This window comes from Biomphalaria glabrata, chromosome 17 (assembly GCF_947242115.1).
Source record: "Biomphalaria glabrata chromosome 17, xgBioGlab47.1, whole genome shotgun sequence".
Classification (NCBI taxonomy): Eukaryota; Metazoa; Mollusca; class Gastropoda; family Planorbidae; genus Biomphalaria; species Biomphalaria glabrata.
This window is the reverse complement of record NC_074727.1, coordinates 22,626,604-22,643,020: the sequence shown is the minus strand read 5'-3', so window position 1 is coordinate 22,643,020 and position 16,417 is coordinate 22,626,604. Positions and strand designations below refer to the sequence as shown.

The following is a 16,417-nucleotide window of genomic DNA, read 5'->3' as shown; positions in this document are numbered from 1 at the left end:
AAAATTAAAAAAAAATATATACATGAGCTTAATGTACATGAAATGGCTGTCTGGTTGTGCTGTTTGTGCGCTGGACTGTTGTTCAGACTAATCGATGGTCTCGGGTTCAAACCCTGCCCCTCCCACCCCCTGTCATCCTCCAGGAAGTTTGGACTAGGAAGTAAATTATCTTCAACTCTGAAGGAACATCCAAAACATGGAAAACATTTTGCAAACATTTAAAAAATAAAGCACAATTATTAAATATTGTATTTTACTTTTTTTCTATTAAGTTTTTTAAGAACTCTGCTAGAATTTCATAATTTATTTTCTGCTTTGAAGGAAACTAAAAACATACATAAGAAATAAGACACTTTGAGATTACCTTGACCAATAATTTCGTTTACTTCTAATCTGTCAGCTGTGACCTTCAAGCTCAGCCGTCTTCAGGTGACAGACAGGCCAACACTCTTCTGCCTCTGGTTTTGCCTTCAGTCGTCCAACTCTGATCCAGAGGATGAGGAGCTGACAGGGGATGAAGAAGATGGGGACAGTTTCAACGAGGCTGAAGACTTACAGTACGATGAAGAGGAGACTGAGAGTATGTGCGAGTATGACAGAACAATGTTTGAGCTGCAACATTTACGCCTGGACTGTTCTGGTCACAGCAATGCTGTTGATGCAAGCCTGGGCCAGGTAGTTACTTTCTATGTATGGCCCTTCATTACCACGAGTCAAATTACGTATGCTTCATTTTGCCTTGGTTTGTTACTCTTAAACCAGACCTGCCTACCAAAAAAAGTCCAAATGCGTAACGCTGATGGTCAAAATGCGTATTTTGGCACCAGAATGCGTAACACTTACGCTATCCACTAGATCTAGATGTCATGATTAGATCTACAATCTAAATCTAGATCAATACGACAATAGAGATGATATCTAGACTAGATCTTGATCTATGTCTATATAATGAATATAATCTACTCTCTAGATCTGGGCTCAGGAGTGTTACCGATGCCGTGGATCCGCTACAATCGTAGGTCTACTCCAAACTTCGTAGGCCTACCTTCATCCTTGATCTATTCTATACTAAGAATCTAGTCTAGATCTAAACTAGATGGTAGTAGATGTTATCGATCTAGATCTAGTCAATCTAAATCATACTACAACTAAATTGGATCTAGATTGTAGAGTAATGTAGAGAATCATGACATAACGTAATGACTAGCTAGATCTATTCCTGTATAACAAGTTTTCTAGATCTAGAATCCAGATCTAGATCTAGACTAGATATATCTACAATGTCACTCAATGTGTTTTGAATTGATAGCACTTCGATATTTTTTTCTATACAAATGAATACGAGAATCAGGGATTCAACATAATTAATTTCTACTAATGAACTTACAAAAAAAAAAAAAATTCACGTTGGTGTATCAGCTAACTGACGGTACCAACCTCCCTCAGTCTCGCGTTCTTCATTTCTAGACTAAATCTAATTGCTTTTAAGTACCAATCAACGTATAGATCTGGACACAATGTGTTCCCCCACCTTTTCTCTCTCTCCCCCCCCCCCCCCACACACACACAGGACGGCTAATTGCTTTTAAGTACCAATCAACGATAGATCTGGACACAATGTGTTCCCCCACCTTTTCTCTCCCCCCCCCACACACACACACAGGACGGCCTTCATGACCGCTCGTAAGCTAGTCAAGAGAGGGAAAGAAAAAAAGATACGAAATGCGTAACGCGGCGGGTTAAATGCGTATTTGCGTACTGGCGGTCATTTTTAGATTTTGCGTAACGAATACGCATTTTGCGTAACGGTAGGCAGGTCTGCTCTTAAACTAATTGAAAATTTGAGTTCAAGGCAAAAACCAGTTAAAAAATCTGGTAAATTGTGCTGGTGATATATTTTTCTATATGCATTGTATGAAATCAGATTTGATGAGATTTCAAATTTACTGTCAAGTATATGTCACTTAGTAACAAATAGTTGATTTTGATTGTGTTGGATTCCTTTTTAAGGATCAATGGTATTTATATGAAACATAAAATTGTTTTCCAATGATGTCAAACAAAAGAATTCTGAAATGCAATCATGTCTTAATGAAAATTGTAAAATCAATGATTATTATATTTAAAGACTTTCAATAATGTAAGATTAAGCTCATTAAAAAAAACATCCCAAAGATGTGTGTGGAAATGAAGAAATCACTCTTTAAAAAAAAATAAAAAATTTTTTTTTTACAAATGTCACATATTTTTGAGTTTATAGTAACAATGCAATCATTTGATTAACTTGCAATCATTTCAATAATAATAGCCTTGGTGTGGTAATCTGTTGTTACTGCATAGATTGTCAAGCCCATTTACAACTTCATGTAAATCAAAGTGAATATAATTGACAAGACAGTTCTTTTTAAAATAACAGCACATATAGAAAACATGTATCTTTTTTTTGTTTACACAGATGATAGCTGATCAGGCAGCCCTAAACCAGTCTTGCAATGCATCAATGAACATTTCCCACAATGCTGCCTCAGATGAGGACAGGCTCGACCTTGAGTCAGCCATTGCTGGGAAGTTTACCAGTAAATATGTTGTTGGGGAGGCTTTGGGTCAAGGTAGCTTTGGTTTTGTCAGGAGGGCCAAAAGAAAAGACTCACAGACTACTGTAAGTGCAGCTACAATGTGTGTCTTCATCAGTACATTTTTTGTTGGAGAGTTAAATTCAAGAATATGCATTATTTTGTTTATTTAAGTGTGTTTAAAGTATAATTTAAATTCTTTCTATTTGAAGTGTTTTTAAAGAATATAAATTCTTTCTAAGTGTGTATAAAAAAATATTCTTGCTATTTTCAGTGTGTTGTAAAGTTTATTAAAAAAAGTAAAATGTTTGAAGACTCTTGGACTTACCATGAAGTGTTTAAGAAAGTGCCACTAGAAGTGGCTATTTTGTCCACTGTTTCCTGTGACCATATTATTAAGGTATCAAGGTTTACAAATTTTATTTTCTTAAGGAATATATACACTTAAAAAAAAATTTTGATTTAGTATTTTCTAACCCAATTAATGTAGCGTTTATATCAACTCACTGTGTCTGTCTGGTAAAAGGTTTGTACACGATATTTCTCATACACAAAATCTCATATCAAGCTGAAACTTTGCACAATTATTTCTTTTACCTGACAACACACTAATCAATTTTTTAAAATTATCAATTAGTTAATTAAGTATTGGTAATTTTGTTTGGTATCTTGAACAAGGGAAAGAAATTGTACTTGACTCAGGTGATGGTATAAGCTGAATTAGTCCCCTTAAGTTGCTTTAAAGTAAGTTGGAAGCAAACGAGAGATAACTTTAATTTTTTGTTTTCATACACACCTCACTAGCAGAGTGGCTAGAATTTTGGCTTGAGGAGGCTTGAGTCATGAGTTTAAAGTCAGGCTGTTTCCCTTTTTTTTTAGATTATAAATGCTTTTCAAAAACGATTACAGTAAAATTCACCCCGATATCCCTTTCTCTCTCCAACTGGTCCAGATAAGTCATAGGATCATAACATATTGAGGAAGCTAAAAGCATGAAATGGCGCTAAAAATATTTCTAATGGCACAGATTTATTGGTGTTGGTCTACATCTATTACAAACTTAATAATACAATTACATGTCAGATCCAAACTAATTATTACGACTACACTTAGTAAAAGATTTGTTTAAAAAAAAATAATTATTTTTTTTTAGTTTTTTGTGTTGTAATTGTTTTAATTTTTTGTTAATTTCTTTATATTAACAAAATGATAGTTTTTAAGGTCATCTGTTTCTGTGACTCACAGTTAATGAGGGTGTTATATGGCCAGCACAAGGACCAAACACTTTTACTTTTCCCCAACTTATGTTGGTTACCCATTAGAACTGGGTGGACTTGAGGTGCCCTAAAGATCCCAAAATAAAAAATCCCAATCCTCACCAAGATTTGAACCTAAGACCCTCCGGTTCAGAAGCCAAGGGTTTTACCAATCAACCACAGCTCCTCCATAATGATAGTTAAATTATGTTTATATGTTGAGTCACCACTGTAGAGTGGTTGGTATACTTGAACATATTTAAAAAAAATACATTATGTTTGCTGAGATTGTACAAACATCTACAAAATATTTAACAAGCAAGTCCATGAATTAATAGAAAAAATCTATAGTGCAGAATGTGCCTTCCATTGGAATCTCTTAATGAATGGCTTATCTATTTCCACTAGGATGAAAGGCAGAGTTATGAAAAAACAACTTAAGAACTTAACAACAAAATGATAAATGATCTTTAATTAGTTAACCTTTTGTATAATATAAAACGAGCACATTAATTACTTCAGCTTCAAGTACATTCAATGTAATGAACATGTATTTATTGAAAGAGATATGTTTCAATTAGAAGCACATATTCAGTCTGAACCACTGTCTGATTCTTGCCTTATGTAGTTCATATCAACATTTTTCATTTCTAGATATTTCTTTTTGTGTGGCATAATTTCTTGACTTTTGAAATTCTGAATCTCTTTTAACGACATATTTAAATAATGAATTAAAGGCCTCTAGACATATTTAAATTAAAAGTTAGAGGCCACGAATTCTGTGTTTGTTGTGACTATGTCACTATTTTCCCTGTCAAGAAGAAAATTATTTCTTCAGTTATAAAATTGTCTTCCTATTCTTCTGACATAGTGCCTGACTTTAATGAATAAAATAGAATTTAAAATCACTGCATCTCCTGTTGTACTCAATAATCTAAAATGTTTGAAGCCTCTTTCTTTTTACATGAGCTTTTCAATGTCAATATCTGTGGATTTAAACATGTATTCTGCTCTTGGTCTAATGCTATTTTGTTTTGTTTCTCTGCAGCTGTTGGCTGTATATGAAAATCAACACTTTATACAGATGGTAATGGAAGACTTTGGAGAGATTGATCTGTTTGATTTTATTGATCTGGTGCCCATTGATGAGCCATTAGCCTGTCATTTGTTTAAACAGGTAGATCTACACACAAAAGTGTATTCATTGTCACTTGGTTTATATTTTGTTGGACATTTTTTTTTTACCTAGACTCAAACCCAAATCAGCTCACACCAAAAAGCATTAACTGTTTCTCTCCTAATGGACAATACCATTGTTGATTTGACCTCATTAAATTAAATAATGTTTGATTTTATAAACTTTACTTTGTGTTATACAAAAAGAGCATGCATTCCCCTTTGATTCTCGACCAAACAAAACATTTTCTAATGACAAACGAAAAAGTTATTTAAGCTTAATCTTAACAGGGTAGTGAAATAGTAATGAGCAAAATGAAGAATTCTGTCGAAACGTGGAAAAATAGTTATAGAGGGAAAGAGTTAAAGTGAAATAATAAGTAATCTAGGTCATAAAAAGATTGCACCAAGATGAAATATGCCAAATAGAATATTACTTTTTTTTAAATGGAATCCTTAAAGAGAGGAGCAACACAGTCTATGATGCTGACATCAGATTGCACATTGAAGTTGTCTTGTGACAAAATGTTTTCCATTCTGTTAAAAACATTTTCATTTTTTTTACCGAAGCAAAATATTTTCAGTTTTGCAAAAAAAAAAAATCCATTTTACCTTAATTAAATTTTGTTCACCATGACTTTGTAAGTTAAAGAGGAAGAAGATTGACATATTGTTACGTATTTCTGAATCTTCTGGCTAGATGTATTAGTTGGCACACAAATAAAAACACAGCAAAGAACTTGACGACTAAACTTTCAGTTTCATATAACTTTAATGACTATTAACTCTAACAATTCGTTACTGTAACATGTAGCGTAGAAGACTGTACAATATCTGTCAGTTTACAGTTAGCTATACTTCGTTGCAATTCATCTCTTCACTTCATTGCAATTCATCTCTTGTCAACTTGCATCGAGCCGTATTCCACAGAACAGACCAACGACACACTTCCCAGTGTCGCTCCAGGTCTCCTAAAGCTGAACCAAGTCGCACTCAAGTCTACCGAATCAGAGCCGCACACGTCTTACATCGACTGTATCGACTGTAACGGCTCAAGTCCACTGTAGTTCGCTGTATAGACTTTAACGACAGTAGTCCACTCCAGTTAACTCTACCCTAGTTAACTTGCATCGAGTCGTACACATTTCTCTTCCACAGAGCCGCACACGTCTTACATAGTCTGTATCGACTGTAACGGCTCACTCACGACTCCATACGACTGACTTTCACATTAACTTTCTGGCTTATATAGAGTCCCTAATCGCTTGTCCAAAGTTGCACAAACACGGCTAGTATCCTCTGGAATAACACGTGAATAACATCCTGTCTTTATTTATACATGTAGATTTCAGAGAACACTCGCTGCAGTGTCATCAAGTCGGGGTCACACGTAGTGACCTCTATCTGTCACTGTTCATTAGTAACTGTCCCCCTACTTAGATCTGTTCGTCCCCTGGAACAACACGTGAGGGCACGTCACATCCTGTCTTTGTTTGTACATGTAGATTCCAGAAGACACTCGCTGCTGTGTCATCTCGCCGGGGTCATACGTTGACCTCTACCTATCACTGTTCATTTGTAACAATATTATGAATTGATGCTTGAAAATTACCTATTAATTTCATCCTAAAACAAAAAGAAAAAGTATGCTAAAATCACAATGTATGATTAGCTGTGTAGGAGAATCAAGCTGTAATGTTTACAATGTCTTTAAGTTACCACATTTAAAATTGGTAACAAAAACTTCTTTTTAATCTTTGCTTACTGTCATTTCAGATTGTCCAAGCTGTGGATTACCTTCACTCCAATAGTATAGTTCACAGAGATATCAAAGATGAAAATGTTGTTGTGAATAACTCATTTCATTGCAAGCTGATTGACTTTGGCTCTGCTAGCTACATGCTACCTTCAGGGGTCAAGTTCACAAAGTTCAGAGGCACCAGGGAGTACTGCAGCCCAGAGGTCCACAACGGAGAAGGGTGAGTCTTATCTTTGGTGTACAAGCCCACTGAATAATCACTATTGTACCAATGACAACTGTGATGTTGCTTATTCAGGCTGTCTTGAAGTCAACTATGGATGACTGTTGGATTTCAACCAAATTACTCTGCAAGCGTTTGAGTATAGATGTTTGGGTGTATTCCGTGTAGTTGAACAACAATACAGACAGGAACAATTAACATCGGTTTTTTAACTAGTGAAGAGATGTAGTCAACTCTGATGAACTATTCAACATGTATTTATTCTGATAAAAAGGCCACAGTAGAAGTCTCTGTCACTAAACACGTCGTTACCCTGGACTATTCTATCGCTAACTGATTTTCCGGTCTCTAACCCAACATATCCCAAACGTCACTAGTCCCGTTCAATATGCGTCTCCTATGGTGCGTCGCTAAATAACTAACCTATATAAATAAGGTGTCTAACAGATTCCTCCCCCCCTTGAAAAAAAAATATGTCAATATTTTTCCACTACTGTCAAGTCTTACAAGGGCATTTTCAATTTAAGGGGAAGACAACAAACATAAAATCTTGACATCTTCATCTTGACTTGACAGTTCCTCATATTCAATGTCAATGTTCATAACATTCCAGAATCATCTTCATTAGTACACAGTTCATCATGGAGGAAAATGTGGCATCTTATGGGCACGTCATACATCACAAATGTTCTTCACTGGCAGTAATCTGATAAAATACAACATTTCAAAAAAACAATTACAGACTTTATTTCCACATTCAATAAATTTTTTTTCTTACCACCCTTTTATACGCTTTTGTCCATTTTTCTTTTATACTCACCCTTTTCCATAGAACTAACTTTCGTCAATGATATATGAAATGATTCATATAAAAAAAAAAATATCCATACTTACTTTCAAATGCTTAACACAAATTTACTTATCTCCCTTTTCCATAACATATAAATGGTATCAATATATTAATATACATTACATACTCAATATAATCATAGTTTATTTACAAACTTATTTCATTTCAATGTCATTCTAGACAATAAATCAGCTACAATATTCACAGATCCACTAATAGCTTTCACTTCAAATTTATATTCCTGTAGTGCTAAGAACCATCTATAAACACGACTGTTTTTCATGCTCTTTTGCTGTATATACTGAATAGGTTTATGATCAGTTAATAATATGAATTTCCTTCCTATTAAATAGCTCTCTAGCTTAGTAATTACCCATATTACAGCTAAGGCTTCTCTTTCAATGACACTATATTTTTTTTCTGCCTCTGACAATTTTCTGCTTACATATAATATAGGATGTAAGTTATCATAGTTCTGCATTAGACAACCACCAATAGCATTACCAGATGCATCAGTTGTGACATAAAATATTTTGTCTTTATCAGGTAGTCTTAATATTAGTTCATGACTAAAAATATCCTTAATTCTGTCAATAGCTTTCACACATTCCTCATTACAGACTACTTTTTGAGGTTTTCCTTTTTTAAGTAAGTCATTTAATGGATTCACTATTTCTGCTAAGTTCTTTATAAACTTTCTGTAATAATTTACTATTCCTAATATGCTTTTAATTTGTCTTTTTGTTGTAGGTATTTCAATATTAAGTACTTTCTTTATGTTATCTTCAATAGGGCTAATCATGTTGTTATTTACTTTATGTCCTAAGAAAATTATTTCCTCCAATCCTATTTCTACTTTTTCTGCTTGAATTTTAAGTCCACTTTCTTTTATTATTTTGAACACTTCTTTTACATCTACCAAATGTTCCTCCCAACTATTATTAAAAATACATATGTCATCCAAATAGCAAATAACATTTTCTTTGTTTCCAATTATCATGTTCATCATTCTATTAAATGTGGCAGGTGCATTTACTAATCCAAAACTCATATAATTCCATTGAAAAATACCATATGGTGTTACAAATGCTGTGTAAGGTTTTGCATTTTCTGTTAAAGGTATTTGCCAATAACCTTTAGTTAAATCTAATTTAGTAAAAAATTTTGCTCCATTTAATTTATGTAAAATATCCTCTATATTTGGCATTGGATATGGGTCAAATTCTGTGATGTTGTTAAGTTTCCTATAATCAATACATAACCGTATATCTCCATTCTTCTTTTTGGCTATCACAATTGGCGAAGCATAAGGAGATGTTGATGGTTCAATTATACCTGATTCTAGTAAATTGTCTATTTCTTTCTTTACTTTGTCTTGTAAATGTAGCGGTATTCTATATGGCTTAAGCTTGATAGGTTTTGGGTCTGTTACTTTAATGTCATGTTTAATAATATTTGTTTTTCCTGGTATGCTGGAAAAAATTTCTTTGTATTCCTGTATTATTTTAGTTATATCTTTTGACTTTTCCTTAGTTAGATTATTAAGATTAATCTTTTGCCAAGTTTGATTCTCTTTTGTTTCTATTACAGGTATTTCCTTAATATCATTTTCATTGTGATTTTCATTTGTTATTATCATCAAGCATTCTTCTCTTTCTGAAAATGTATTTTCTATTTTCTCCTGAATGTTTTGTATTAACTCATCTTCTCTATCATGATATAGTTTCAAATTATTTATGTGATATGTTTTAATTTTCCCATTTATTTCAATTTGATAATTCACATCATTAATTTGTTTTATCACCTTAAATGGACCTTTCCATTGTTTACCAATTTTATTTTTCAGGTCATTTATTAATATTAATACATTGTTTCCTACTTCTAGTGTTTTCAATTGTCTTTTCTTATTTATATTCTCATGAGCACTTTGTTTGTACTTCTTATTGTTGTTATATGCTTGATTCCATATTTCTTTCAATTCTGTTGTGATTGTTGTTTCACTGTCATTATTTAATTTATTCTCATTGTCTATTAGATTTTCTTTAAAAACATCTAATTCATCTCTAGGTTTTCTTCCATGTATTATTTCATATGGTGAAAATTGTGTTGCTTCATGGATGTTGTTTCTATGAGCAAATAGTACATAGTTAATGTAATGATCCCACTTGTTCTGATTATTCTGAATTATTTTTGTTAGTGATCTTTTTAATGAACCACCATATCGTTCACATAAACCATTACTCTCTGGGTGGTAAACCGAAGAGTATATGTGTTGTATATTGTATTGTTTAGTCCATTTCTTAAATTGTTCTGACTTAAACTGAGATCCCTGATCACTCAATATAATTTTAGGTATACCATGTCTTGTAATTACTTTTTGAGTTATGGCATTAATGATATTCTCTGCACTTGTATTTGATAATGGGATTGCCTCTGGATATCTACTAAACATGTCTATTACTGTTAGAATGTATTTGTTATTATTTCCAGTTTGAATTAAAGGACCCATTAAATCAATAGATACTTTCTGAAATGGTGCTGTAGGTTCATCCATTTCTTGAATAGGTGCTTTAATCACTAGGCTTTTGTTAGATCTCTTTTGACATATGTCACATGAGTTTATGTATTTGTTTATTGTTGCTTTCATTTTGGGCCAAAATACTTGTTTTGACAAATTCCTATAACATTTCTTTACTCCCCTATGTGCTGCTAAATTATTATCATGTGTCATGATTAAAACATCTTTCCAATATTTCTGTGGTAAGACAAGTTGTTTTATTTTCTTGTTATCATTACTTGTTTGTCTAAACAATATTTTATTCTCTATACAAAATTTCTCCATTGGATTATTATTGTTTTTATCTGATATTCTTGAATAAATTTTCCCAATAATATTGTCATTCATTTGTTCTAATGCAAATGTGGGTATTGTTTCTTTTTCACTTTGAGATATTTGTGTTTCAAGACTATTTTGTGTTTCATTTTCTATCTCACTTTCCTTAACATCTGTATTTTCTATTTGTATAACATTACTGGTTTCTTTTTCTTTATCATTACTTATTACATTTATTGTGTTTTCCTGTTTCTCATCTTGTTTATCCATTGATCTTGTTATTACCATACTTGTTATATTTTGTGTTTCTATGTTTTCATGATTTTGTCTTATGTTTTTGTATTTGTTTTGCCAGTCTTCTAATTCTTTTCTTGAACATTCTTTAACTCCTTTTATGTTTCCTACTAACATATCATATCTCATTTCTGGTATTGCAATGCCATCACAATAACCAGTGAAAAATGGAGTTTCAATGTACACCCTTATAGCTTTAAATTCCCTTACGGTGCCATCTGCTAATTCTACTTTCTTAGTAAACCCTTTATACCAATGAGGTTTGACAAATTTAGTTTTTACTGCCAAAGTGTTACAACCTGAATCCCTGATTAATTCCACCGGAATTCTATCTACAAACCCTGGGTACACTGCAAAATTGTTCCTATTTCCTTCCATGAAATATACCCTATCTGTATCTTTATTTTTGTATTCCCTACTGTAACTTCTATTTCTATAATTTCCCCTGTCATTCCTATCTCTACTCCTATATCTACTGTTATTTTGTTCATTGTATCTATTTCTACTTCCAGACCTACTATTCCCTCTTCTACAGTTAGCTGCTATATGACCTTTTCCTTGACATTTAAAACAGGTTATTTCACTATATTTTCTATTTCCACTATTTGATCTGTTTCTATTTCTACTTCTATCAACATTTTCTTTGGTGTATCCTATTAAATCTATTTTGCTCTTATCCCTATCAGAAAATGGTTTATTTGGATAGGCATTTTTGTATACCCTCATTATCTCTGTTATTTCATCTATAGTTTTTGGATTTCTTTCTCTAATAAAAGATTGTAATTGAGGATCACATTTATTTACAAAGTTGTCCACTAAAATAAAATTTTTTAATCCCTCATAAGAGTTATTCACTTTTTCTAATTTTACCCACTTATTGAAAAAATCCTTTTCCATATTAATGGTAGTTTGGGGTTCTATTTCTAATGATGGTATATTGTCAAAATATTTCTTTCTAAAAGTTGTAGCATTATGACCATAGGCATTCAATAATTCTTTTTTTAAAACCTGATAGCTATCATCAATATGATGGTCATGATTTTGGCATATTGTTAGAGCTTGACCATGAACAAAGTCTATCAGTATTTCAGACCATTCTTCTTCAGGCATATTAAATGTAGACATTTTTGCCTCATATCTTTTCAGGAAATCACCAATGTCATCCTTCTGTTCATCAAAACTTTGTATCTTTCTCTTTAGCCATGTCTGTGAATTAGGGTTGTCTCTTTGTGTGGTAACATTATTTGAGTTATTTGTGTTATTTCCTTGTTCCGCTTGAGTTCTGGCTTGTGCTGCATCCAATCTCATCTTTTCCATTTTAGCTTCATGCTCTCTAATTTTTTCTCTCTCTTTGTCTTGCCTATCTTGGTCCTCTTTTTGCTTTTCATATTCTTCCTTTCTGATCCTTTCTTGCCTCTCTATCTCTTGTCTTTGACGTTCTTCTTGTCTTTCTATCTCTTCTTTTTCCCTTCTTATTTTATCTTGCCGTTCCATTTCTTCCCTCACAACTTGCAGTACATAAGCTGCTAAGTCTTTTCCTTTTAACTCCATGGCCTTTCCATCCTGCATAGCTGTTTCCTTAACCTCCTTAAGGTCCACATATGATGATGTAGCCATTGTGTTTTATATTTTATATATATTTTTACTTAGCCTATATTGGTTATGGCTATACTTTAAATTTATTTTATATTTAGGTTTTTACACACTTTTATACCAGTTTTAAGTGTTATATCTCTATAGATTTAGTAAATTTACTTAGTCTGAGTTATATTCAGATCTGTATATTAGGTCTAGTATCACCCAAATTTAAATCTAGTATATTATAGTATATATAATAATACAATTTAGATCTTTAGTTATCAAGAGCACTCTGACAATTAGTATGAATAACTATGATCAATTTTAAAATCTGATGTGACTGAAGTGTCTAGCGTGGACTCTAAGACTGTCTAGAGTCTAGATCTAGAGTAGATTATGGTTCTATTCAACCATACGAAATAAATATGTGTATACAATGTCAAATATATCTTCAACAAGATATATATATCTAGAATGTACTACCTTCATTCATCTTTCAATTAATAATATTTCAAATTAGAGTCTAGATGATTTAATTGTACCAAAGAGATGTACAACAATTTGTAGATCTAAATTTAGCCAGACGACAGTGTTTGACTACATAGCCAGTTTCGGCATTATTCTCATGGCAAAATGATCATATTTGATTTTAACCGCTCAAACTAAAATTATTTTAGTCTGATTCACAGTAAAAGAATCCTACCCGCACTTTCTATCATTAAGTGAAAAAAAAAATACAGATCTAATTAAATTAATAAAAATAAATAATTTAAAATAATATAAACAAATGAAATAATTAAATGAGACTATCGCTATGGGTTGGGATATGACAATATGACACACAATGATAACGTCACGAAGTAACTAGGCAACAACGGATATGACGTTTACACAAACAAAACAAATTACAATCCTAAACGTATAATATAGTTTTTCATCTAAATTATGTCTTTACCCCGAACGGGTTTAAGGCTTCAGCACCACCTGAATTTTACTCAGGCTAACATACCAAATTTAGACAAAATCTATTTCTAAGGGCAATCTAAACATATACTAATAAGAAAAATGGCACTTAGCTTTTGATAAGAAAGATCCCTTTGTTCGGACTCCCGAATATGCTAGATCACAACAAATTCCACTGCCTCTCCTCCAGTTCTGACTCTGTTCTCCGGTGCTACCAGTATCCCACGTAATGCCACAGATGTCCTGATATGCCACAGCAAAATGTTTCAGTTTCTTCGACGACTGTTGATGACCGTATGTGTAGTTCTGACGACTTTGTGTACACAGTTACTGACGAATAGGTTAACGGTTCTTCTGGCGATGACTTGATTTGTGTAGACGACTACTGACAAATAACAGTCTCTTGACGGCAACTTGATCTGGACGACTGACGAATAACGAATTTCTTGACGATGACTTGATCTGGGCTGACGAATAACGGCTTTCTTGACGATGACTTGATCTGGGCTGACGAATAACGACTTTCTTGACGATGACTTGATCTGGGCTGACGAATAACGGTTCTCTAAAATAGTTCACTGCTTCTGCTGCTACTCTGGTAGTACGACGAAGTTTGCTGTTGTACTCTGCTTCACTAGACCAAACTGTCCAATGTAGACTAGGTGAGACCAAGGTCACCTCCGACGACGTTCCGTTATACGACTAATGGTTTTCAACGAAATTAAGTGGATGTAGCTGTTTCCACAACTTCACTGCTAACAAGTCTAGATATGGTCTAGACCGACGTATGCTAAATAGATCAATGTTCAGTACTGTTAAATATTACTTCACTAACCTTCCAAAGGTTAAACACAGTGACCGTTATAAAAGTGGTAAGCAACCGGTTCAATGAGCAAACTGCTCCACAAGAATCTCTCCAAGGGTAAGACGACAGAGCGATTTCGATTTAGTTAGCTACCAAACTTGTAGTACTCACAATACTTCTGACAGCGGGCAAACTGTCCTTCTCGAAACTGACGAGGTAAAACTTGATACTCGATGTGGCTCCTACGACGAAGAAAAAATATGTCCAACAGGTTCACTAACGATCTCTCACCCGTTATGAATGAACGGTTTCTCTGGTTGTAGGTCGATTCAGCATATGAAGATCAGGCTTTGATAATATACTGGTTAAGTAGACCAGACGTTGCGATGATTACTGTCCTGACGAAGGTCACCCTGAGTTAACGGCTCGTTGAACGTACGATCAAACAGGCGACGACTGCATGTAGATCTAGAACAAAGTCACTCTGCGATGATGCTGTGTTCAGCCGTACTCCGATGAAATCTTATATCTTCGAGTGCACGACCCTCACCTGAGTAAACGTTCTGCTTCGAGGTCCGGTTCGATGTTCGGCTTCGAGGTTCGGCTTCGAGGTTCGGCTTCGAGGTTCGGGGTCGCCACTGTGATGTTGCTTATTCAGGCTGTCTTGAAGTCAACTATGGATGACTGTTGGATTTCAACCAAATTACTCTGCAAGCGTTTGAGTATAGATGTTCGGGTGTATTCCGTGTAGTTGAACAACAATCCAGACAAAACAAACACATCGGTTTTTTAACTAGTGAAGAGATGTAGTCAACTCTGATGAACTATTCAACATGTATTTATTCTGATAAAAGGCCACAGTAGAAGTCTCTGTCACTAAACACGTCGTTACCCTGGACTATTCTATCGCTAACTGATTTTCCGGTCTCTAACCCAACATATCCCAAACGTCACTAGTCCCGTTCAATATGCGTCTCCTATGGTGCGTCGCTAAATAACTAACCTATATAAATAAGGTGTCTAACACAACACTCTTGGTAGTGCTGAAGACAGTTAAACTTAAATTCAGCTCTCTTGGGGGGCTTGATGCTGCAACCAAAACTTTGCATCTTACTCTTGTCTGCTCTCAGGTGCCTATATCCTGTATGGGTTGCAAGTTTGTCAATATTCGACATATGCTTCTCAATTTTATTTAGAAAAAGCGTGTCTTCTAAGTCTTTCCTCTTGGGTCTTCAGTAATAGACTATTATCTAAATGCTTAAAAGAAGTGACTGAGACTAAATTACACTAATACATAGCCTTGTACTTTTCTTTCTAAAAATGTACATTTTGTCTTCAAACTTTTTTTTTTTATCAATCTGGTCCTGTATTTTTTTTTATTGCCCCATAGCTAAAATCAATACAAAAACATTACAGTAGATCTAGCACACCTTATTACAGGGGATAACAGAATGTCTGGACTTATATATATTGATGATTAAAAATAAATGCTAATAAAATAGCTAATAATTTTACTTTTTTTTTTTTTAATTATGTCTTGTTCGTTTTTATTGACATCTAGTTACTATGGTCCAGAACTGGACATCTGGGCTTTAGGTGTAACTTTGTTTACAATTGTGTTTCAAGAGAATCCTTTTACAGTCGAATCTGGACCTTACGAGCTGACAGCATCTGAACTACCTTATCCAATTTCTGAAGGTAATTTGTTTTTTCATTAACAAAAATTGTATTTGTATGTTTTCAATGTGACCCCTTCTATACTCTACATTTGATTAATAAAACATACATTCGTAATCATATAAATTGGCACCACTGGGTTACATTTATTCTGTTAATAACAAGGTAATAGAGATGTTCTCACACACAACTCATAGAGGGGCCCTCTGCTGTACTCACAAATCACTATCAAAGACAACAATTGATATTAATCCATTTCATCTGACTTCCATGCAGCTATTGAGTAACACAATCTAACTTGTTTCATCATTGTAAAAATATTATTGCACAATTTATGTAAGTTCCCCATTCAGACCTTGTGGTCTATAGGGCAGATGATTTAAGGTCATCTGTTTCTGTGGCCTATGGTTAACGAGGGTGTCATGTAGCC

The 16,417-nt window shown here is 33.7% G+C and overlaps 1 protein-coding gene and 1 long non-coding RNA gene across 2 annotated transcripts in view; one reads left to right on the top strand and one right to left on the bottom strand.

Moving 5' to 3' along the window:
• Positions 1 to 16,417, top strand: part of LOC106056299 (uncharacterized) — a 38,409-nt gene that overhangs the window by 20,304 nt on the left and 1,688 nt on the right. The window contains exons 11-16 of the mRNA XM_056015301.1: positions 401 to 675; positions 2,456 to 2,659; positions 2,848 to 2,973; positions 4,878 to 5,006; positions 6,782 to 6,984; positions 15,872 to 16,008. Of these exons, the coding sequence (XP_055871276.1) occupies positions 401 to 675; positions 2,456 to 2,659; positions 2,848 to 2,973; positions 4,878 to 5,006; positions 6,782 to 6,984; positions 15,872 to 16,008 (1,074 nt within the window). The remainder of the gene's footprint in view (positions 1 to 400; positions 676 to 2,455; positions 2,660 to 2,847; positions 2,974 to 4,877; positions 5,007 to 6,781; positions 6,985 to 15,871; positions 16,009 to 16,417) is intronic.
• LOC129923615 (uncharacterized) lies at positions 7,229 to 15,336 on the bottom strand. The gene is made up of 2 exons (XR_008775566.1): positions 13,026 to 15,336; positions 7,229 to 7,693 (listed from the first exon to the last, which is right to left on the bottom strand). It is a non-coding gene; the product is annotated as an uncharacterized LOC129923615 (long non-coding RNA).